Here is a 22,267-nt window from a genome sequence, read left to right on the forward strand (position 1 = left end):
CTGTCTAAACGTGTGGTTCAGATTATTCAAATGAAACATGGACATGGTAACCCGTGAGACTTTTGTGGGTTTGCTACTCTTGTGACTACAGACAGGTTATGTCAATTTAAAGCTCGGTATCTTTATTTCCATTTAATGTTTCCTGTCAATCTCTAGTGTTATGTTTGTTATGTAAGTGAGAATATGCGTGTGTGTGTCTAATCATCATTGATTTGTTTTGCAAATTTCTGGCTTGTGAGTCACTTGCTGACTTCTTGTAATTGGTATCTGAAATTGAGGGGAATTGTCAGGATGCCCTCCTAGCAGGAACAACTTATCCGTGGCTGTGTCAGCATTTCTAACATCTAATTCATGCATTCATGATGTTTTGAATATTCCTCTGGAGTCAGTTGGATTTTGATGCAATTTGGCATGCTCTTCTTTTATGATTATTCACCAACACTGGTGTTACTTATTGGTTGCATAATTAACAAAAATAGTGGTAATTGCTATGTACAAGTGAGAGTATTTTCCAGTCAAAATTTGCACTTGAAAAGGTTGAGGTTGTAAATCCTTTTCAAGGTTTCTCAGTTGCAAGTCTTAAATTCTCTAATGCGTTTGAGTAATCTCAATAAGTATATAAGATTGTTTCCATTTACAGTGCATTCTGCATAGGCGTTAGTGTCTCCATTAGTGAGAAGGCTACTGAGCTGTATCTTTTGCTATTTCCACTTAAAAGAAGTTGCAGTTCTCTGTTGCAGTCATAGCAAAGAGTTTGCTACCCAGTAAAAATGAACAGTAGGACTTGAGGCCACCTTTGCATGCTTATGATTTTGGTTATGTCAGGAGCTGTGTACTGAGAACACTGAGGATATTCCCTAGCTTAATGTGCGGGTTGTTGTAGGCCCTGGGTTACCACCTATAACCTGGTACAAGCAGATAGACCAGGTGTTTGCCCTAGTGTCCTTTGAAAACAGCCTTCTAACTGTCTTACATCATGTGCTGGAGGACTCTCCCACAGCACCATCTGCTCCAAAGTAACTTACTAGTACTCTCTTTACTTCAGTTCTGTCATTTTACGTGGTCAAAAGAAGTCAGAGAATTTTTTCCAAGAAAGTACAAAATTCCTTTTTCCATCTTTTGGGGTGGTTTTGGGTGGGAGAAGACCCTTAGACCACCCCAAACCTTGCTTTCGAGGGGTGGGAAATAGTGTGAAGTATTGGACTGATGCACTTGGGAGACTTCAGACTTTGCAGAGTGTCGATATATCTTGGCACATTGAATACTGTTGGCTCTACCAGTATCACTTGTCATTTGTAATCGCTTGCACGTTCTTCATAGTTTACCTAATAAATATGCACAATAGAAAACATTTCACTGAAAGCATCGTTACTATGACAGACTATTTGTTTTGCTTTGTCAGAAAACTCTACAAGCGTTATGCATTCCTCCGCTGTGATGATGAGAAAGAACAATTCTTATATCATCTCCTGTCATTCAATGCTGTTGATTACTTTTGCTTTACCAATGTTTTCACAACAATCTGTAAGTATTTGCTTTCCCTGGAACTCTGATTTCCAGATTTGGTTGAGTCCTTATCCAAAACACTAAACAGCTCTGAGCAACATGCCTTAATGTTACTGTTCTGCTTTCTTCCTGGTATCCATCTGTGTATGTTGTATCACTATTTCTGTGATCCTCTCTGGTGGGCAGTAGTGTCTCTTTTGTTTCTAACTTGGTAAAATACGTAGCTTTGATCCTTTTAGTTAGGGGAGAGTTCTCAACAGAAAATTTTGTGGTGGGCTTGTTTGCATCGTACTAAACAAGGACAGTATGGATTGTTCGTTATCAAGGTAAGAATATTAACTTAATGTGTGCTAGGATTTAAAAAGAAAACAAAAAACCCTTTCCTCTTTTCATGCTCAGCCTACTTTGCTGCATGCATCTCTCTGAGTTTGGGATGACACTGAAATACACATTGCATCAGAACTCTGCAACACATTGAAGTACCTTTTTTTCTTTTTTTTTTTAATGATACCTTTAGAGAAACTTTTAACCTGTTGTTGCTGATGCTTAAACGTGTTAGAGTTCTGATGCATTTGTGGGCCTGCTATCACAGGACCTCACTAGTAAGGCAGAATACAGAAAGACTTTAGCAAGGCTTATAAAATTGGGGGTGGGAGTGTATGAAAGGACCCCTCTGGCCCCATGGTAGGAGCTACCCTTGATGGTACCTTATGATCTATATTTGTGTGTTTGAAAGACAAAGCAAGCAAACGTCCAAGCAAAATAGTTTTTGGTCTTGTTGTGGGCAAGTTCTGGACAATGCTAAAATCCGGTCTGCTGGATGCAGTTAAATTGTTGCTTACTTTGAGACTATCAGCACAGAAAATAAAAAGGGAAATGTCTTAATTCATTCTTAAATGCTACGAGCATCAAGCTTTTAAGAAAACCCAACCACCAGATGCTTTCTTGAGGGGACATCGAGGGACAAATGTATTAAATGCCTCAGCTGTAAAGCCCTTACTGTAATCCATTTATGCACTGTAAAGATTGTCAAGAAACACAATGACCATTCAGATAATTGGATTTTGCTCTGAAAGTTTGGTTAATAGGGGGCTGTGCATGAGATCCTAGGCGATTGAAGAGCACATGCATTTCCTCAGGAGCACATGCCTCCTGACTCAGAGAGGGGGCTGTAACTCAGGTGATACTGTGTTGAATTAGTCACTGGTAAACTAGGGGACTAGAAAGCATTTGAGCATGTATGTGGTACCAGTTAGAGGGGGAAAAATTTGTTTGACCTTTTTAAAATCAAGAAGTCTTACAGTTAACATAACTAAGAGCAACAGGGTACAGAGAAACTCACATCATTATAATGTATTTTCACTGAGTTTGTTCAGCTACATTAACGAATGCTACTGCAAGCAAGCCCTGCAAACAAAGGCTTTGGTTAGTGATTGAATGGGAACTGGCGTTAGTCGTGTAGTGTACATACCTGCACACAGAAAAGCAGGCAGTTAGGAGTTGAGCATTGAGTTGCATGTGGTGCTACAATGCAGTCCTGGATACAAGAGTATTCATTCTGTCTTTACTTTCTTGTCTGTAAGCTGGGGACAAGTAACCATCTTCATGACATGTTTTGAGGCTGGTAAATGAAGAATTATTATACCCATATGAAGGCATTATTCCATCCCTGTTTCTTTTTTCATTTGACAGTGCTTTGCTATCAGCTCTGCTTCTTAATGACTGCTATATGTACACTTACTGATTGTCAATCAGTGCTTAGTGTGCAAGTGTTAGCATGATTAAATAGCAGCTCTGATGTTGTTTTAACGCTTCACGGTACTGCAGTATTATTTTGTGTCTTATCTTTTCTCCCTCTCTTCATTAAAGAGGTTACATAATTATCCTTCTTCATTTCTGAAGTGTTATTTCTTCTTGTGTTTGCAGTGATACCATACCATATACTGATTGTTCCTAGCAAGAAACTTGGTGGCTCAATGTTTACAGCCAATCCTTGGATCTGTATCTCAGGAGAACTGGGTGAAACAGGAGTCCTGCAGATTCCCAGGAATATATTAGAAATGACTTTCGAGGTTTGTATTGCTTGATTAAAAAAATGCTTTGGATGTTCTGTTTGTTCAGTTTTAAATTCTTCCCTTGCTATACCATCTTGCTATACATTTCATATCTTTAGTCTATGCGGTTAGTTGCAAATACTTCCTGTGCCTGTACATAGCAAATTTAATCTATATTTAATAATGTGCAGAGCAAAATGACTGACAAATCCTTGGTGCAAGGATGGACAAGACTGTCTTTATATTACAACTTTGTGCTTTAATGGTGGGAGGTGTCATATCCTCTTCTACTGGGGGGGAAAAAAGTGATTCTGCTCTGATTTTTGTGTGCGCACACACATTGAGCAAAATTTAATTGAGAAATCTAGTTCAACTGATGTTTTCTCTGCTGACCAAAATAATATTTAACAAAACAAAGCAAACAAAAACAAATAAAGCAACCTACCTCTAAAAAGCCCAGAATCAGTTATGCAGTTTGAAAAGGAGAACCACATTTCTAATTCCTTGTCTGAGCATCTTATCTAATAATTTACTCCTCTAACATGCTGCTGTCTTTCAGTTTACTCTGACAAACTCTTTGTTTAATTTGCAGTGCCAGAACCTGGGAAAACTGACCACCGTGCAAATAGGACATGATAATTCAGGGCTGTATGCCAAGTGGCTAGTGGAATATGTTATGGTCAGAAATGAAATAACAGGGCATACTTACAAGTAAGTATCATCCTGACATTTCATGTTGGGTAAGTAGAATTTCTGCAGGGAGCTGGCACAGTAGGGCTTGTTTGATTAAAAAGGTCTTATCTGCTGGGACTCTGTCTACAGTTGCCGCTACCTGAAGACATAGAAAGGTTATTTGGCTTCTGGCATTAAACAAGTTGTGATTCTTAAAAAATTAAACACAGTTCTCAGTTTGCAGATGCTCATGTCTAGCCTCAAAACATTGATGGAGAAGATGAGTTGACTGTTGCACATCTTAAAAATAATCAGCCTTGAGCCCAAGGAGGAAATAGCAAGTTAGAGCTTGCTGCTTACCAAATGTGGGTGGTATTTTTGTATAAAGGCTGAGCACTCTAGCTGTTATAGAGAGACCTTTGGACACAAGCTGGAACAAAAGGGTTTATAAGTGTTTGAAACCTGTGTTTCGATAGTGAAACTAAAGGAATGAGATTTCTGGTAAGAATTATAATTTCTGTTAGGTACAGCATAGTTTGATGCCCTGTCCTTTGTTTAGAGAAACTGTCAGGCTAATGTTGCTGACAAATTGGTGGGTAAGTCCACTCAGTTCTCCATGCCAGTTTGTTTGTAATTAATGAAGAGAAAAGATTCTATTTTTGGATGCTGTTCAGTTTTCTGATTAAGCTGATTAAACTGACATCAACATTGGTTCATAGAAAGCGATAATGAAGAAGTGAGCACGTGTGCTTTCTAGTGTCTGATTTAATATCCCAATTTCAATAGCTGTATTGGTGTTTTGGCATTTAAGTATATATTTGGGTTTGGGTTTTTTTGTGGTTGGCCTCCTATGTAACATACTCAGTGAAAGCATAGGTGTATTTCACCACCCATCTATAGTGTGCAATGGGTTGTCTTCTACCTGTTTTTTTTTCCCTCTGCAGCCCTCAAATCGTTTGTCACATATAGGACACAAGACAAAATCTACCGCTGTTTGCACAGCGTCTAGTGTCACATTTAGCACAAACTTGGAACTGAAAAGCTGTTTTACTTTTGCTCCCTCTGCTGGCAAAAGCCAAAACCAATACATCGTTGCTAGATGGATGAAGTATTTCTAATAACTGTACTAGCAGAATTTGGAGTTTACGCAACTGCAGTTGAAAGTCTTTGGCATGGAATTGAATCTGGGTTGAAGGAGTTGGTCCAAATATCTCCTTCGTGTTCATAGGTTTCCCTGTGGAAGGTGGCTTGGAAAAGGAATGGATGATGGCAGCTTGGAGAGGATCCTGGTGGGAGAGTTGCTGACTTCCCACACTGAGGTTGATGAGCGGCAGTGCCGAACCCCTCCTTTGCAGCAGTCACCAAGCATGATCAGAAGATTTGTCACTATATCGCCAAACAATAAGCCAAGTGAGTGGTAGGGGATGTCTTGTCTTGTACTGTTCTGCATTGTTGCCTGAGGAGAGCTGCTTGCAAGCAGAACTGTATATCTCCTTGTATTTTAGAACTGTAGCTTGGAGAGGACCTGTAAAACTTGCTTAGCCCAATCTCCTGCTCAAAGTCCAGCTAACTTCTGAGTTAAAATTCTGAGCAGCCTGTTCTATCTATCTACTCAAGTTCTGAAAGTCTCCAAGGATGGAAGGAAGATGTCTCTGGACTCCCGGTCCAGTGCTTAGCTGCCCTAGTGGTGTTTTCTGTATTCTTGTCCTTCATCTGTGGAATGAATGCTGTGGAGGAAGGTAGAAATTTGCTGTCCTGTCCCTGTCTGTCCTTCATGAATGAAAAAGCTTGCTAGTAGTTTTTATTCATGGACTCTAGTTTTCTGTTGAGATCACAGTCCTGGGATTGTCTTACTCCTGATAAATCAGGTGGTTACTTTGCTCCCAAGCATACTTGGGTTTACAGTGAAACTATCACTGTATATATCCTGGAAGTATTTCCAGGATGCCCAGATTTGGTGGTCCTAATCAAAGCATATTTCCTTTTCTTTGGTTTGGGCCGTGGTCTGAAAATGCACATAATGTGTAAAAAGCCTTTCCACCTGTTGGGTGGAAACACCACAGTGTTAACTTCAATTTAAAACCAAACCATCTCTATTTCTACCTCCTCCACGTAAGTAAAAGCAGAATTGGATTTCTATTACCCACAGTCCAGCACCTTTTCACTAACAGATTAGGTTATACTGGTTCACGCTCCTCCTCTTTTTTTGTGGTATGCCTTATTCCTCATGCACATGTACAATTTCTAATGCTGTTACAGAGTGACTGGATATATTTTTCTATTTTGCAGAGTTAAATACTGGTCAGATACAAGAAGCTATTGGTGAAGCTGTCAATGGTATTGTCAAGCATTTCCACAAGCCAGAGAAGGAGGTGAGGAGTTGTGTTGCCTGTGTAGTGGCACTCTTGTCTTAAAACTCTTATTAATAAGCCTTGTAGAATATATAACAGAAATAACTAAACTGAATGAACAGCCATGTGTTTGAAAATTCCTAAATGGAGCAAAAATGAGATACTGAGACTACGCTGTTGGAATAGTACATCCTCAGGTACCTCAGTTTTGCTGCTGACTGGAGCATTCTGTTAATTTAAATGTTAGCATTCTGTTATTGGAAATTGTATTATTAGTCAAATTCTGCCAAGGATTCTACCTGTACCTCTGTCAAGAGTGTTGCCTCCTGTTTAATTTGTTCTGAATGACATTTTATATCTACATTGAGTACTGCGTAGGGTTTTTTATATCTGTTTTGCATTATCTTTGTTACTGAAAACATGAAAACCCATGGACCACTTTAAAAAAAAAAAAAAAACCCAAACCAACCAAAAAACCTACAGACACACATCCCCCCTCAACCCCACACCAAAAAACCCCCCAAAACCCAAAAGACTCACACCCAAACACCCACCCTGCTGAAGTGCTCTCAGAGACTCTGGTACGCTTTTACGTTAGACAGGTAACCGTCTTAACTGACACAGCAGTTATTTCCTGAAACAAACTTAAGCAGCATGCGTCTGTGAAAGCATCACAGTCCAGCCCTTATGAGCAGGAGTGGTGCGGAGCAGTGCTGGCTCCTGTATGGATATCTCTTGAAAGTCATTAATTTTTTACGTATAGGTCCTCCTATTCCTTCTGCACCTATCTTTTCTAGAAAATTCAGTATACTGTGGCAAATTCAGATGCAGTATAATTCTGGTTGATGATCACATTTACACAGTAATCTCAAGTGGTCATACACTGTTTTTGCAAAATAGAATTTATCATCATGTTCTAAAGAAGAATTTGGGTTTTTTTCTGACATTTAAAAATTGCATTAAATGTTGGTTTTGTTGATAAGCAGTCTGAGACACCTACTGCAATGGACCTGTGATCTTTGTTACTTAGTAAAAGAGGAAAATATTTTCTTAATTTTCTGTACAGTGGTTATTATTATAGGTAAAACGTGCTTACGAACTTTATCTTGGCCTTTTTGTGGCTCATTTGATGACAACAAGGTCCTGTGACTGCTTTCTTCAGCCTCATTCTTAGTGAGGTTGACAAATTTTTGAATTTGACAGCAGACTGTAACTTTGGGCATCTATTTATTTAAAAACTGGCTTCAGTAATAGATGCATGAGACACTTTTGTGTCCCAGGCTTCCAAACTGAGATAATAAATGTGTGTGCTTTCTGTGTGTGCTTGGCAGAGAGGCAGTCTGACACTGTTGCTGTGTGGAGAAAGTGGACTTGTTTCAGCTCTTGAGCAAGTGTTTCAGCATGGATTTAAATCACCAAGGCTCTTCAAAAACGTCTTTATTTGGGACTTTTTAGGTAAGTGGGAGGAAGACATATCAGAACCTGCTTGTGTCTTTGAGATATATCCATCCATGTGCCTTATCATTGCCGCTGTGTCTCAGCTGGTATGAACAGCATACTTCTTGGAGGCATCTTGGTGGCATCTCCTTATATCATCATTTTACTGTAGCATCTCAAAATTTAGTAGATACTAGAACCTCTTTAGCACTGTTCACAGGGGAGGAAGTGGAATCCCTGTTTTATACTTGGGGAACACAAGACTGAAGCATACAGAAAAAACCAATGCCTAGACATAATCATTCAGGAAGTTCATGGGTGAGCTTTAGATCTAGGCATTTCAACTTTAACAGTCCCCTCCATGGTGCAGAGACTCGTGCTGATTTGCGAATGGTCTGATACAGGCATCAGACAGCCTTACGGATTTGTAAGCATGCTTATGGGGAAAGCATTATACTGAGGTGGTATTAAATTTAATCATCTAAATTTGAAGGTCTTAGTGCCCTAATTATTTTATTCCAAGCACAGGAGAATGATATTTCAGATATTGTAGGACTGCTATATGTACTGATGAAACTTCATTATCTCCCACCATTTTTTTTAAGAAAAAGCACAAACATACTATGAGACCCTTGAGCAGAATGAAATGGTCCCAGAAGAGAACTGGCAGATAAGGGCCAGGAATTTCTGTCGTTTTATCACTGCTATCAACAACACTCCTAGAAACATTGGGAAGGATGGCAAGTTTCAGATGCTGGTGTGTCTTGGAGCCAGGTATAAAGAAACTTCATGATGATGATTATTAATTATTGTGATTATTATTGTTACTTATTATTTAATCAAATGAAAAAAGATATTGCATATTAGTAAGATAAAGCCACACAACTGCTGGGTTGTGCAGTGTGTCTATTACTTATGCAGTTCTTTGATGTAACTAAAGAAGGATCAAGTGAAACATGCCCTGACTGAGTTCTTGGGCATGTGAAGTGTAGGAAATCTGAGTTACAAACCTCAGTATCCCAAAGAGCTGAGCAGCTGAATCAAGAAAGATAGTGGGCTGATGTGACTAGCCTCCCTTTCATGTACAGCTAGCAAGGGTGGAAGATAGAAACAGAAAGCAATCCATTAGTGAGGCCTCTCCAGTTAACGGCTGGGTGCATTCCCCATCCTCCACCTACTCATTGTAGGAGAGAAGCTGGGACCACCTAGAAGCCTCTTGACACAAAGGCAATGGAACTGGCTAGTGACTTAGGGGGCCACTTGGGACTTCCAGGCCTCCTGGGAACTGTATCTTTTGATGTGAGGGGTGGAAAGCCTAGAAGCATGTCTCTTGTGGATGCTCCCTCCTTAAACAAGTTCCACAGGCAGTTACTCCCCCTTCCCTGCCTTATAAAAATATGTGGAGAGGATGGTAGGCCTGTTTAGAAGGCAAAGAATAAAAATCATGTCGGTGAAAATGAGAAATTAACTTGGCTTTATTTTTATTTCCAAATTGCAAATTGCCACTTTGTCAGAGACCACCTTTTGCATCACTGGATCGCCCTGCTTGCAGACTGCCCGATCACAGCACAGATGTATGAAGACATAGCACTGATTAAGGATCATACTCTTGTGAATTCTTTGATTCGAGTGCTGCAGACCTTGCAGGAGTTCAACATTACGCTGGAGGCATCTCTTGTCAAAGGAATCGATATTTGACCTCTTGTCCCACAGGAAAAACTGTCTTTAAAAAAAAAAAAAAAAAGGAAAAAGCAACAAGGAGTGAATCTTAGTATGCAAAAGTTCTGTCTGCCAGTACATTGTATCGGGAACTTGTTCATGGCCCTAAAATGCAACCTTGACTTTTTTTGAAGGGAACTCCAAAAATAGTACAGGCAAATGGATAGAAGCTGTAAACTCAATGTAAAAAAGAGGATTTTGGTATAAATCTATTTTAGAGTTTATTTGCTGATTTGCTTTTTACACACTTTCATGTGAAAGAGATAGAGATGAGTATTGTGCAGCTTATTTTAAAGCTGCAGTATTTCCTTGCCATAGAAAATGTGCAGTGAGCCTTTCAGCATTCTGTGAACTTGCCTTCAGATATGCTGTATGTCATAGACCCCGATGTATACACCCCATTTCTGCTGAGAAGGTCATTCTATAGTTTTTAAACTAATATTTTATATATTAACATTATTACCAATATTTGATTTTTAACGTATCAGGTCATGTTCTGCTGCAAGGGAACTACAAATATGATGTGTGCTTTTTTTTAATGGCTCCAAAGCACTGATTTGTCAACAAATCATTTTTTCCTTTATTTTTGTTGTCAGTATTATTTTTAGTGAAATCCAGGAGACTGAACCATGAAATGTGCAGAGATCAAAGTAATATTTTTCATATTGGTACGTAATTGCACAGAAGAAATTAAGCGTGTTTTTTAACTGATGTTTTTTATTTATTTAACCTATCATTGTGTTTTGTAAGTTTGTCTTTAAAAAAAAAATCTTCTATGATACAACTGGCTATATTACATTGCAATTCAGAATTCACAGTGCAGCCCACTTAAATGAAAAACCTGGAATAATTGTTCATAACACAAAAATGTTTCCACTTGGACCAGCCTTTTGAAGTTCGGTATATGGTTGCTGCTGGTAATTCTCTTAACTGCTAATAAAGAGGGACATGAGCTCCCCAAATGCCAGATGACTAAATAAAGATGTTTATGCCCCCATGAAATAATAATGGTATGCCTTACTAACAAATATAAGGATTTCTTAATTTTTCTGAAGACAGTGAGTAGTAAGGTTTTTTGTTTTCCTTTTGAATGAATACATCTTGGGTCCTGTTGTTACAGTCTGTTTCATTTGGGATGCTTTTGTTTTTAGCAGAGAAAGCTTTAGTCCACATCTACAATAAAACACGAACATTTCGAAAGCTTGGTTTATTGGAGATCTGGAACTTGGCAAATGCCTAAAGGCATCTGTGTTCATTTGAATCCTCTGATAAAAATCTCTTTGAAATGAATATGTAACTGAAGAACAGGCTGATTTATCAGCATCGCAAATTACTGTACAGAAATTCAGGGCTGTGTATTTAAGAGGTCTCCACTGTATAAACTTATCTCAGTATTGTCTCTCTTTTGAGAAGCAAAGTCCAAATTTTTTCAGTTCATACAATGTCGTAGCACCTTTTCTTTACCTACAGCTTAGTCACATCTTGTGATAGTTTTATTTCCATAATTTATAAGTATAGCACATGTATTAATTTTTTGAGTATTTTTACTTTTGTCCTATTTATTTCATTATTAAACTGAGAAGTTCCTTTGTCACTCCTTATTAGAGCAAGATTCTTTTTTGATTTCACAGTAGCATTAGGAAGATGCAAGGGCAATGTCCAAGCCGCTCCTCATGCTGAGTGGGTGCGATTTCTTTCACGGTCTGGAGCTTACAGGAACATTTCACAGAAGTATTTTGTGTGTGCAGATTTGGTTTTGTTGGGTTTTTTTCCCATCTTTGGAAGGGAAAAAATAACACAGATGTACTTTATTCTAAGAATTTCATGTATTCAACTTAATATGTTGGGATAATCTTTATACACTTGCCCCAAATTGCTTATTTATGTATTCATAATAGCAAAAAAAATTTTTTTACAGTGCTTTCAGCTATATTTAAGATCACTTTACTAGACCTGTGGATTTCACGGGGAAGACGTCTACGGAAGAAAGGAAGGTTGGATTAATTATCTTGACCTTAACAGAATAGTTGATACTGTTAAAACCATATCTCTCATAGTATTAAGTATGGATTAATTTTATCTTGCATGAGGTAATTATCCCTGAATTAAGGTTTGTGGGGTTTCTCTTTTTTTTTTTTCTTTACAGAAGTTCAGCTAGTGTGGTATGATACCATTGGTTTAATGGCTGGCTTTGGTGCGGATCTTTGTGGCCTCGTTATGACAGTTAGTGATACCTGGGATGGACATAGGCTGGGGTTTGCTGGTTCCCAAGTTGGGGTTCTTTGGCTAGCACATGAAGATGAATCTGTCCCTCACTGACAGCACCCTGTTGTGCTAGCTGTCCCGATGCAAAAGGAAGATGCAGAAGTCACCTTCCCAGCTCCTCAGTTACTTTATTTTCACAGGAAAGACCATTTTGTGATAGACCCTTCCTGCCTCTCTCACAGGGGGAACTATGCTTAATTCCATTAGGATTCAAAGCACTTTTTGGTATGGACTTCTGAGTTTGGAAGGATTTGCTCCACTGAAGAGTAGTAGAAGGTTCTGAAATGCAGCAGGAAAAAAAAATAAAATCTTGGTTTTGTTGGATCCAGAGGCCACCAAGGAAGACTGAGATATTAAATACAGGTCTGTGGTAGCCTGTGCTAGGGTTTTGGGTAGAGATTTGGCTGGCATATCTAAGAACAGTTCACTATGGCTGTAGTAGCAGCCATAATCCCTACCACTCGTCAATGTTTACCACAAACCAACCCACTTCTTTCATTGATGTAGCATCAGTCCCACAGGATAACATTAAGATCCAGCATTTGCTCCTTCCATGCCATTCTGCTGAATTGGATGACTCTGTGTAAGAACAAATGGTGTAGTCAGCATCTTTTACAATTCAACTAGAGCCTTGTAAAATCCATCCCCCTTTTTAAAACTTGCATTACGTTTTTTGTTCAGAAATGAGCTATAGAATAATCAATCATAACCTTTTTTCCTGTTACTTTTCTAAAATAATGGAGCGGGTTTGGTAGGTGCAGGTTAATGTGGCTATACTGATTTGTTAGGTGGGATTTTTTTGTAACAGTTAATGGGAAAAGATCATGGTTTTTTAACAGCAGACATGCATTCTGTAGAGAGAAATGTAATGATAAAAAGTAGTTCATATTGCAGTAAATATATAGTGCTAAATTGGCCAAACATGTTTACAGGCTGATACCTGATTTGAGGAAAAATCACCTATCAGTTATGTATGCTTCTTTGATTAATGCTGTCAGAGTTGATACAATGATACTTTATACAAAAAGAAAATGAAAATTAATAAAGATTTGTTTTAAATGTAATGAAATACTATGACGATAAGTTTATACAAAAAATAGCCTTTACCTGCCATAAACTTAACCTTCTGACATTCTGTAGCTGCAAACATTAATGAACTGAAGACTATTCCACAATTTTTTCCATTATGTGAAGAGTATTTTTCAAATTGTTTAAATGGGACCTACTAGCCGGATGATCCATATTTTTGATGTGTTTTGAATTCATGAATGCGTTAAGGTTTCTGCAGTGAAACTATTCGGAGTTAACTTTTTCTGTATATTGTCAAATGATTTTTGTCCATAGTGCAAGATACTATAGGATACTTGAAAATACTTGAAGATATTGTACACGTACTTCACATCTTTGTAGCTCTTTATTTTATACCTAGAGATTGGCTGTTAAACTAAGAGAAAGCATCAATACCTTATAAACTATATATTTTACTACATGGGGAAATCACTGGCTTGTTTTTTTTAAGGGTGGGCGTTGAAGTTTACATTATAATGACAAAACCAGGTACTGTTTTCCTTTTTTATTTTTCCTGTGACATTTCAATCCATTGGACATTAAATGTGAATTGGATATACAGAACAGTTTTACAGGTGTAGCTCATTTGCTGAATTGCAATAAAAGTTGTCTTCTAACATGAGAAATATCATTAATGTGCTACTTTCAAAAGTCTCATAATTTGGCTAATCATCTTTTCTTCTTTGCCTGACTGCAGGTACGTATGCCATTTTAGTGTCTGATTTCAGGAGATGTTTTTTGTATCTGATCTGTTCAGCTACCTCCCTCCCAGCACCAGTATAGCCCTCTTGCAAGCAGTTGTCGGTCAGACTGCCGTCAGTGGAAGAGATGCCTACTCAGTAATCAGGGAATGGGGAGTACAGGAAGGCAAAGGGACTAATGCAGATCTTGGAAAGTATCTGTGAGTACACACAGACATATGTGCTGCCATTTATATTAGCTTTTTTCCTACCTTAGAAAAACTTTTGATTCCAATAACCAAATTTGGTGGAGGTCTCCAGACTTTATGTTCTGAAAAAAGCAATTAGTCACCTCTATGTGCCATGTACTCAAGCCTTCTTTTCATATGTGAGGATCCGTACAAAGAAGCAAGAATTGTTGGAGATGTAACTATCTGATGCTTCAAATGTAAGGTTAAGTGAGGAAATAGCACTGTCTTCCATCTCCGAGACTCTGACATCTGTGGAACACATGCGTGCCCAAGCATTATTGCCTATATTGCCTGTTTCCTATGTTTTTTACACCATCTTTGTCCAAGGTAAGATCTAACTTGACAGCTAGTCCCAGAAAAGGAATTATTAGGAGCAGGGGTTGTACTGGCACAGAGTCAAAAGTGTGGTTCCTTCCCTCCATGCATTCACTTTTTGAATGATTTGAAGTCCATACTGATGTAGTGGAGCCCTGTATATCTTGGTGCATTAGTGATTGCTTATCTCACCTTGAAACTGGTTCTGCCTGCCTCACTTTATATTAAATCTAGTTTTAAGATTTGAGTGGAGTAGTACACAAATATGAGTACAACTCATTTGCGGGTATACTTTTGTAACTTTTCTGCTGCCTATGTCCTGAAAGTATTACATGTCAATTGTATGAGAAGCAGGGAGACCAAGTCAGTTTTACTCACTTTCATCTCCTGCCTCATCCAAAATGCACTCTCCAGGACACCCCTGCTTGGGTAGGGGGGTTGGACAAGATGACCTCCAAAGGTCCCTTCCAACCTCAGTCACTCTGATTCTGCGGTTCCTCCCACCATACAATGACAGGAATAGGTAAGAAGGCTGAATGCCACTTCCCCCATGTTGTACGGTTTCTGCCATTAGTAGGCTGGCTTCTGCGAAAAAGAGCTCATCCTTCAGGTGCACTATTTTTCCTGTGTTTTAGGGAGCTGCCTGCTCTTTTGTCACCTATAGCTGGAGAGACTTGCTTATTCTTCTGACCTGCATGTTAGCAATGGCTAACTTCTGCTTTGACAAATTTCTGTTGGGAAGCTGACAAATACAGAAGGTAATTTTCTCAGTGTGGCAACAGTGGTTCAAGTTAGGACTATTCTGGAGTTGGTGGGGTTCGCTTTGGTTTAAACTGCATGAGGTCATCATTGGATGTTTTATGCCATCAGGAAAAATGCAGAAGGGAAGGAGTTTGATCATTATTTGCAGGTATCTTTACTTCCTTCACCTGTCTTTTTCTCGCAAACACCCTAGTCTGTGCTGGAAGGTTTTTTTTAAGCAAAGCAAAATAAAACATGTTAAGATCTCTCTTGGGGCAACCACATCGGTCTTCCTGAACTGGCTGTGATTCTGCACTACTGACAACTGATGGTGTCATCCTGTGGGCTCACTGGGGGCGGTGCTGAGAGGGTGAACTCAGCCTGGCCCATGCTCTGAAGTGCTGGTGGCCTGAGACTTGGACAAATTTGAGGGGATGCAGTCGTGAACTTGGTACCTGCTGCCAGGCGTGCCGCACTTGTGTGAGGTGCGAAACCGGCCTCTCTTGGAAACTTGAGACCATCTCAGTTCCCTAGGCTTATTAGACCTGCTGCTTCTAATTCCTCTGCAGGGCACTATGAGGATGGACGTGGGGCAGGCCTGGATGGAGCTGTGAGGTAAGCACGGCTTCAGAAACACATTCACTTCGTCACAGGTGGCCTCAAATCTTTCAGACTTCCTGCAAGGGGAAGGAACAGAAAGAACAAGGTGAGCAGAGTGTGTGGTGCAACACTGGGTTCACAGCGCTTTTCCAAATGGCAGGTCTGAGGCGGTTTTATAGAAGGTGATACTTATTAATGTCTGGTGGTGAGGCGAGTGCGAGTGCTAGGCAGTGATTGTCTGTTGACTAACTGGTCCAAACGCACGGGTCTAGAAACATGCTTGTGTTACGATTTGTTGTAGTGATGACTTGGAAAGTTCTTACAAAGTATAACTGTCAAAGAGCTGCACCAAGCAAATCTTTGTTTAGAAGTTATTTCACATAGAAAACAGTCTCTTTTTTCGCTATTAACTTAAAGATCTCTATTCATTAATAGAACATACTGTATTCAGTCCTGAATAAACAGGAACTGTTCTTCTTCAGTGACAGTGGCATTTTAAGATACAGATCCTACAACATTTAAAATATCACTGCTGGATCTGATGTTTGTTTCAGGGAAGTTTTTCTACCAGTTGAATAAAAAAGACTTGGACAAGGAGTGTAAATTACATGAGAGGGTCTTTAGACTCCTTGTGACCAGAGGACCCCCAGATTTCCTCATTGTTTGAGATAAGCCATGTGCGGCTCCTACTCCCAGTGAAAGCCACTGTTAAATTGCAAAACTGAATGCTGATGACTGAAGATGTGTAATTTTATGTAGAACTCAACAACCTGTTCGGTAGCTTGGAAAACCTTGGATACAAAGATGAAAAGTGTAAGTGCCAAAGTTTGAGTGATTGATTTCAAAGAAAAACAATTGTTTAAAACCCAGTATATGTATGGAGATGAGTAAGGCTTGAAACTACAGCTCTGAGACATTATGTGCGTGAAAAGTTTTGGAATACTTAAATATTTGAAAGTATTTCCTCACTTGTCTGTCTTCCTCTTTCCCTTCTTTTTTATTCTGGCATCTCCTCCACCCAGTTGTTTTCAGCTTCTGTCACAAGCGCTTATTACGCTCGCTCAGTTGGGTTAAATTTTGGGTCAATATGATGTACTGCTGCTCAGCCCAGCCAGACCCGCTGCTTCTTGCTACGTTAAAGTACAAATGAACTGGCAATCTAGATGTCTTCAAATAATGTTTGCTTATCATTAAATAATAAAATTTAACAAGGATTGTAAAGCATAAAGCAGGTTTTATCCCAAATTTTCAGACAAAAGTATTGGACTCAAGAGATCAGGTGCAGAATATCTGGAGCAGTTTTTACATCGACTGCTCTGTGGTGGCTTAGTCTTGATCCCTCAACATGAGGCAACTTTGAGTGGTACTTAAAGTGGAGGGCAGGGGGGAATTGGGGATCTTGTCTGTACGGAAGAGTTCCTTTGGAGCAGCAGACAGTGTTTGTAGCAGTGTTATGTTCCTGGCGGTCCAAAGAGATCTGACAGCATTTGTGGGAAGAAGTTCTAGGTTTTGCAAGATTATAAGGTAGCACACACATTGGTGCAATTGGATAAAGCAGACAAGTTCTCTGATGTGAAACCTTTCTCCAAACATAACCAGCCAAACTTTTCTTTCCCCAAAGCATCTGTGAAACATAACTGAATGGGACTCTGGTCCACAAAACACTGAGAAAATGTAGTTCAAAACTAAAATGTGGTGTGGTGTCTAGATGAGCAAAAACTTTGTTACTGGTTTTAGGATCAGTATGTGTAATGTATAAAAATATTCTGTTTGCATACATTTCTTGCAGATAATAACCAGTAGCTGTTTTCCTTCCTAAAACTTTGTGACTTTATTTTTAATTGACAAAAAAAAAATCCAAACAGTGCTATTTGGGGTCTCTTCTGTTGAACTGCCCCTGGTATGTTTGGTTTTCTTTCATCACACTTCACTTACTGCTGAAATTGAGTCTTAAGAATTTTTCTAGCTTCTCTCTCCCAGTAAAGATCTTAATACCTCGTGCGGTCATCTGTCACTGTGACTCTATATTTGAATAGAAATAGTTAAGAAGGCTCCAGAAAGATGTCTGAGTTGAGTTCTGAGCTTCTATCTGTTTTGTGTCTTTAAAGAGATATTTTAATGGCAATTCTTCATCATAAACAAATGAATAGTATATGTGAAATAATAGCTAGGATCCTTCACAAAGCACTTTTGAGATTTATGTATAAGAAATTATTTCATTAACTAAGATAAACTTAGTATTGTTCCTGGTTGTTTTCCAAGCTGTGTTGAGATCTTTTGATCTAACTTAGGCATTCCCAAATATTTATGTGTCACTTTATTTTTTAGTTTACAGAAGTAAATAAGATGCTTTGCTTTTATTGTGTCTCAGAAAGCTTTAGTTGTTTGGGTACATGGCTCTTCTCCTCAGCGTCTCCTACTGTTTTTTCTGCTACACTCTTCATAGGTAGATTTTTATGTCTTTTGTCAAATCCTGTGCTGACTTTTAATTAAATTAATATTGGTCAAGTTCATTGAGGAACCTTGACTGGAAAGTGCCTGAAATATGTAACAGCTTTTCTGTAAGGCAGCTTGTAGTCACGTGCCTCAATGGGAGATGGCTTCTCTGTGCATTTGGGAGAACCGTTTGTAGAGACGCCTTGACTGGTATCCCCAGATGAGAGGTGCGTGGATGTGATGTGCGAATTCCTGTCGTAAGTATGATTGTTTATTCATGAGATCATGGAAACTGTCGAGAAAGTCTTTGTTCCTTTATTACTTTCTGTTGGTAGAGGGGGGCTTGGGGTATGGCGCGGGGCTGGAGAATCCTTGGAGTGGTTAATGAGCAGCTTTATGCATTTATAGATGAGTTTGACTAAGACTGAAACTGTCCAGGAGATACAATAGGTTGTTTCTCATTGGATTTTAGAAGAGAATAACTTTGATCATTTCAAAAGCAATGAAGCCTGATGCTCCAGTGAGAAAGGAAAGTGGTAATTTATAGCTACCATTAAGGAAACAAAGACAAAGACTGAGGGAAAGTTTCACTCTGAAGATTTACTAATGTGTATAAACCACCCTTACAACTAGAAATAGCTCAGTATTTCTCACAGAACAAAACAAAAGAGAAAAGGCAGCGAAATGGGGATGGGAGGGAGGGGTGGAAAAGAATACTGCCTGCTTTCACTTGCACCATGAAAGGTCAAACAACATTTAGGAAATGATAATTTCAGTGAATAATGGCTAGGCCACTTTTACCTGCCAAAGGAAGGACAGCTGTGAGAAATCCCTGGCTGGGAAGGGAGGTGCGATGGGGCTGGGGGTGGTGGTGTGATGTTGTGGGTTCTGGTACGGCCTTCACACGCAGACTTCATGCACTGCAGTGGGGTGTAATTACTTGGTAACAATTGCAATACTGTATTTTTGAAGAAGCGCAAGCAAGGCTCAAGTGAGTTGTGTAAATACGGGTTGTGACAGGATGCAGTCATACAGGATCTCTGCTTGGGCTTGTCTCTACTAGAGAGAGACCGTTTCATGGGCCGCTCCAGAAAGAGGAGCATGGGTTCCAATACACTTGCCGCTGGCACCCGCCGTCTGCGTGTGAGGTATTTTGTGTACCTCCAGGAAGCACCGGCTCTCCGGGCCATCTGTGTTTAGGGTGTTGTGCAGGTGTTTGAGCGCCGGTGCCGTGGGTGGGTGAACCGGTGCGGTTGATGCAGGGGTTTCATGTGGGATGGGGCGGTTCGCGTGTAGGGGGGGTGCACTCATCGCCTCTGGGTGCCGCCGGGCGGCCCGCGGGGGCAGCGGGGCCCGCGGGGAGGGCAGGGAGGCCCGGGCAGGGGAGGCCCGCCCAGCCCTCGCCGCCGCGCCCCGCCGCCCCGCGCCCGTTGTCAGTGCGAGGCGGGCCGGTCGCCCGCAGACACCTCCCTCCGCCGCCGCCTCCTCCCGCCCGGCGGCGGCAGCAGCAGCGCAGCCGCCGCCGCAGCGCCATCGATGGGGTCCGGCGGCCGCCGCAGCGCGGCGGGGCCGCGGGCGCTGCCGCTGCTGCTCCTGCTGCTGCCCGCGCCGGGCGCCCCCATCGCCCTGCCCCTGCCCGGTGAGTGCCGCGCCGCCGGCTCGCCTTCAGCCCTGGACAGCGGCTCCCCCCGCGGGGCACCTGGCGACCCCGGCGACCCCGCGGGCGGCTTTCCCCTCGGGGTGCCTGGCCATCGCCGCCGGGGGCCGGCACCCGGGGTGGGCGGACGGGCGGGGGAGGCCGTTAGCGAAGGGAAGGGGAGCCGTTGGCGAGCGGCGGCCGTTACCGAGGTGAGGTGTGGCCGTTGGTGGGGCGCGCGGGGGGGGTCGCTCCCCGCGGGGCGCTGCAGGCACCGCTGGTGACTTTCGAATGCCGGTTTCCAGGCGGTCTGGTCTGGGAGCGGGGCTGACCCCCGGGGAGCAGGGTACCTGGGTAGCGGCTCACCTTTGCCGGAGGAACGGGAAAGTAAACTCGGCATGTATCATGGCTTGATCTGCCTTTGGTCGCCGAGGAATAAACCCAGTAATTCTTCCTGCAGCCTCCTCTGCGTCCGCCTTACTGCCAAGTTAAGGCTGTGATGTTTGCTCACAGTCTCCCTCCTCCAGGGTCTCTCTTCAGCTCAGGCTACTGTCACTGCATGAGGAAATCTTGCTCCCTGTGCCTAGTGATTTTTTTTTTTTTCTAGCCCTCTTTTCTATGCTTCTGTATGTACTAATGCGGGGGGGTTGCTGCTGGTCGTCCCTGCATGCTGCAGACCACAGAGGATTATTGTAAAAATAAAATAGCAGAATGGCAGTTTTGCCGCTGACCTGGGATCTAGTTGATGTCTCTGGGCCATAGCTTTGAAGAAGCCCCCTCCCTGGTGTGTGTTTTCTGGGAGCTGCTTCCCGGAGCAGGTGTGTCCCTCTGCCTCCCTGGCCCGGGCTGGGAAGGGGAGTGCTTACTGTGCAGGGGGGACGCAGCCAGCGCGGGCGGCTAATGCTGCTTTTTGCCCGCTCTCTTTCCTTCCCTACCTATCCCTTCCTCCTGCCCCATCTACCTGAATCCTACTAGCTGGAGGCCCCTCAGCAATTCCCTGCACCCCTCCTTGCACGACTTGCTCCCTCAGTTTGCTGCTTTTTCTATTTTTTAATAGCTTGACTTTTCTGCTTTGAGAGGAAGCAGATTCTGCTGCGCTCTGCAGCTGTTTTCCACCTTCCCCTTGCTTTCTGGAGGTGGTATCTGAGGACCCCATGTGCTGTTATCGCTTCTGTGTGCACCTGAGAGCCAGGAGAGCACTGTGGCTGTAGCATTGGCTCTTTGCCTTGTTTCCTGCTGCCAAATGCCATTAGGAGTTCAAACTACATGAATACTTTCTGAAGTTGGCAACTGCTGCAGTACCTACAGGCATATTCTGTGATGGGGGGGGGGGGGCGGAGAAAAAGAAATGAATGCTGTAATTGTAAATGGGAGAGGTGCTGGCTGAAATTCCCTGTTAGAAAGTTATCCCCACTATAAAAAACAACTGACTTTAAGTAGTCACCTTCTGCTGATACTGTTGCAATTCATCTTGTTATTTTAGGAGTCACTTTTTGTACCAATGCGGGGTGCTGCTTCTGTGATTCTTCCTTTTAGTCAGTTGCTGGAAATCTTCCTGTTTCTGTGTTTGAATTCTCCTCTGCTGTACAAAAAGCTTCTGCTGATGTCTTCTACTGCCCATAATTTTTCTTCCTCTTCTTCTATCTACACTTCTTTGTCTCCAGGACTTCCTCCTGTTGGTGTTTCCTTTTCTCCTAATTTCCTCTGCTCTGAAGTTTCTACCTGGATATTTTGCTTCAGTATGCTGTGCTTTGTGATGGCTGGCCAGGAGATTTGGCAATGCTGCTCAGCAGATACTATTCTTGTATTTAAAAAATTGGCATTATTTATAAGTTATACATCTGTTTAATGGTAAGTCAGTTTTTGAACATATTGGTGGTGACTTTGAAAGATCGTTTCTGTAAACTCCACTTGTTAGTTTAAAAATCATTTGGCTTCCAGAGGGTGATGTCACGGATGTGATCAAGAACTCCTTTTCAATAACTGTTTTTTGTTAACCAGAAAGATTAACAGTCTCTAATGAATCTCTGTAAAACTGTCAGCTAAATCTCATGGAGGATCTAGATTATTTTGGATATATTTATAAGTGAGTACAAAAGCTTAACATAAGCTTATCTGAATTGCATACAGACATCTATATGCAGGCAGAGCGTTGTACAAATTTAAGTTCAGATACGGTCTCTGCATGTTTCTGTCGTGACTCACAAATACATATAATATGCGTGCACACACCACAAACAGGCATTTAGCCTTACGTTATCTTGTCAGTGATGCGTACAGGAGATGTGCCCTGTTCTCCCCCTTCTGACATCCCTTCTGAATCTTGTCTTTTCACAGATGTGGATGAATGTGCCCTGGGGCTTGATGACTGCCACCCAGATGCTATTTGTCAAAACACCCCGAAGCTGTACAAGTGCACGTGCAAAGGGGGTTACACTGGCGAAGGGAAGAAATGTGAAGGTAAAGTGATGGAAGCACTAGGCTCTACCTGTGTCACCATGAGGCATTTCTAAGACAGAGCCATTAAAAATAATGG

The 22,267-nt window shown here is 41.3% G+C and overlaps 2 protein-coding genes across 7 annotated transcripts in view; both read left to right on the forward strand.

Annotated features, from left to right (window-relative positions):
- The window catches only part of DENND5A (DENN domain containing 5A), a 70,433-nt gene extending 56,741 nt beyond the window's left edge, over nt 1-13,692 (forward strand). For all 4 annotated transcript variants that reach the window (XM_054826307.1, XM_054826308.1, XM_054826309.1 and 1 more), the window contains 8 exons: nt 1,403-1,524; nt 3,433-3,578; nt 4,153-4,271; nt 5,461-5,642; nt 6,522-6,604; nt 7,915-8,038; nt 8,626-8,794; nt 9,535-13,692. In XM_054826307.1, coding sequence (XP_054682282.1) covers nt 1,403-1,524; nt 3,433-3,578; nt 4,153-4,271; nt 5,461-5,642; nt 6,522-6,604; nt 7,915-8,038; nt 8,626-8,794; nt 9,535-9,718 — 1,129 coding nt within the window. In that variant the 3' untranslated portion in view covers nt 9,719-13,692. The remainder of the gene's footprint in view (nt 1-1,402; nt 1,525-3,432; nt 3,579-4,152; nt 4,272-5,460; nt 5,643-6,521; nt 6,605-7,914; nt 8,039-8,625; nt 8,795-9,534) is intronic.
- Nucleotides 13,693-19,548: 5,856 nt separating this feature from the next.
- SCUBE2 (signal peptide, CUB domain and EGF like domain containing 2) overlaps nt 19,549-22,267 on the forward strand; it is a 44,073-nt gene continuing 41,354 nt past the window's right edge. For all 3 annotated transcript variants that reach the window (XM_054826892.1, XM_054826890.1, XM_054826891.1), the window contains exons 1-2: nt 19,549-19,734; nt 22,069-22,191. In XM_054826892.1, the coding sequence (XP_054682867.1) occupies nt 19,632-19,734; nt 22,069-22,191 (226 nt within the window). In that variant the 5' untranslated portion in view covers nt 19,549-19,631. The remainder of the gene's footprint in view (nt 19,735-22,068; nt 22,192-22,267) is intronic.

This window comes from Grus americana, chromosome 5 (assembly GCF_028858705.1).
Source record: "Grus americana isolate bGruAme1 chromosome 5, bGruAme1.mat, whole genome shotgun sequence".
Classification (NCBI taxonomy): Eukaryota; Metazoa; Chordata; class Aves; order Gruiformes; family Gruidae; genus Grus; species Grus americana.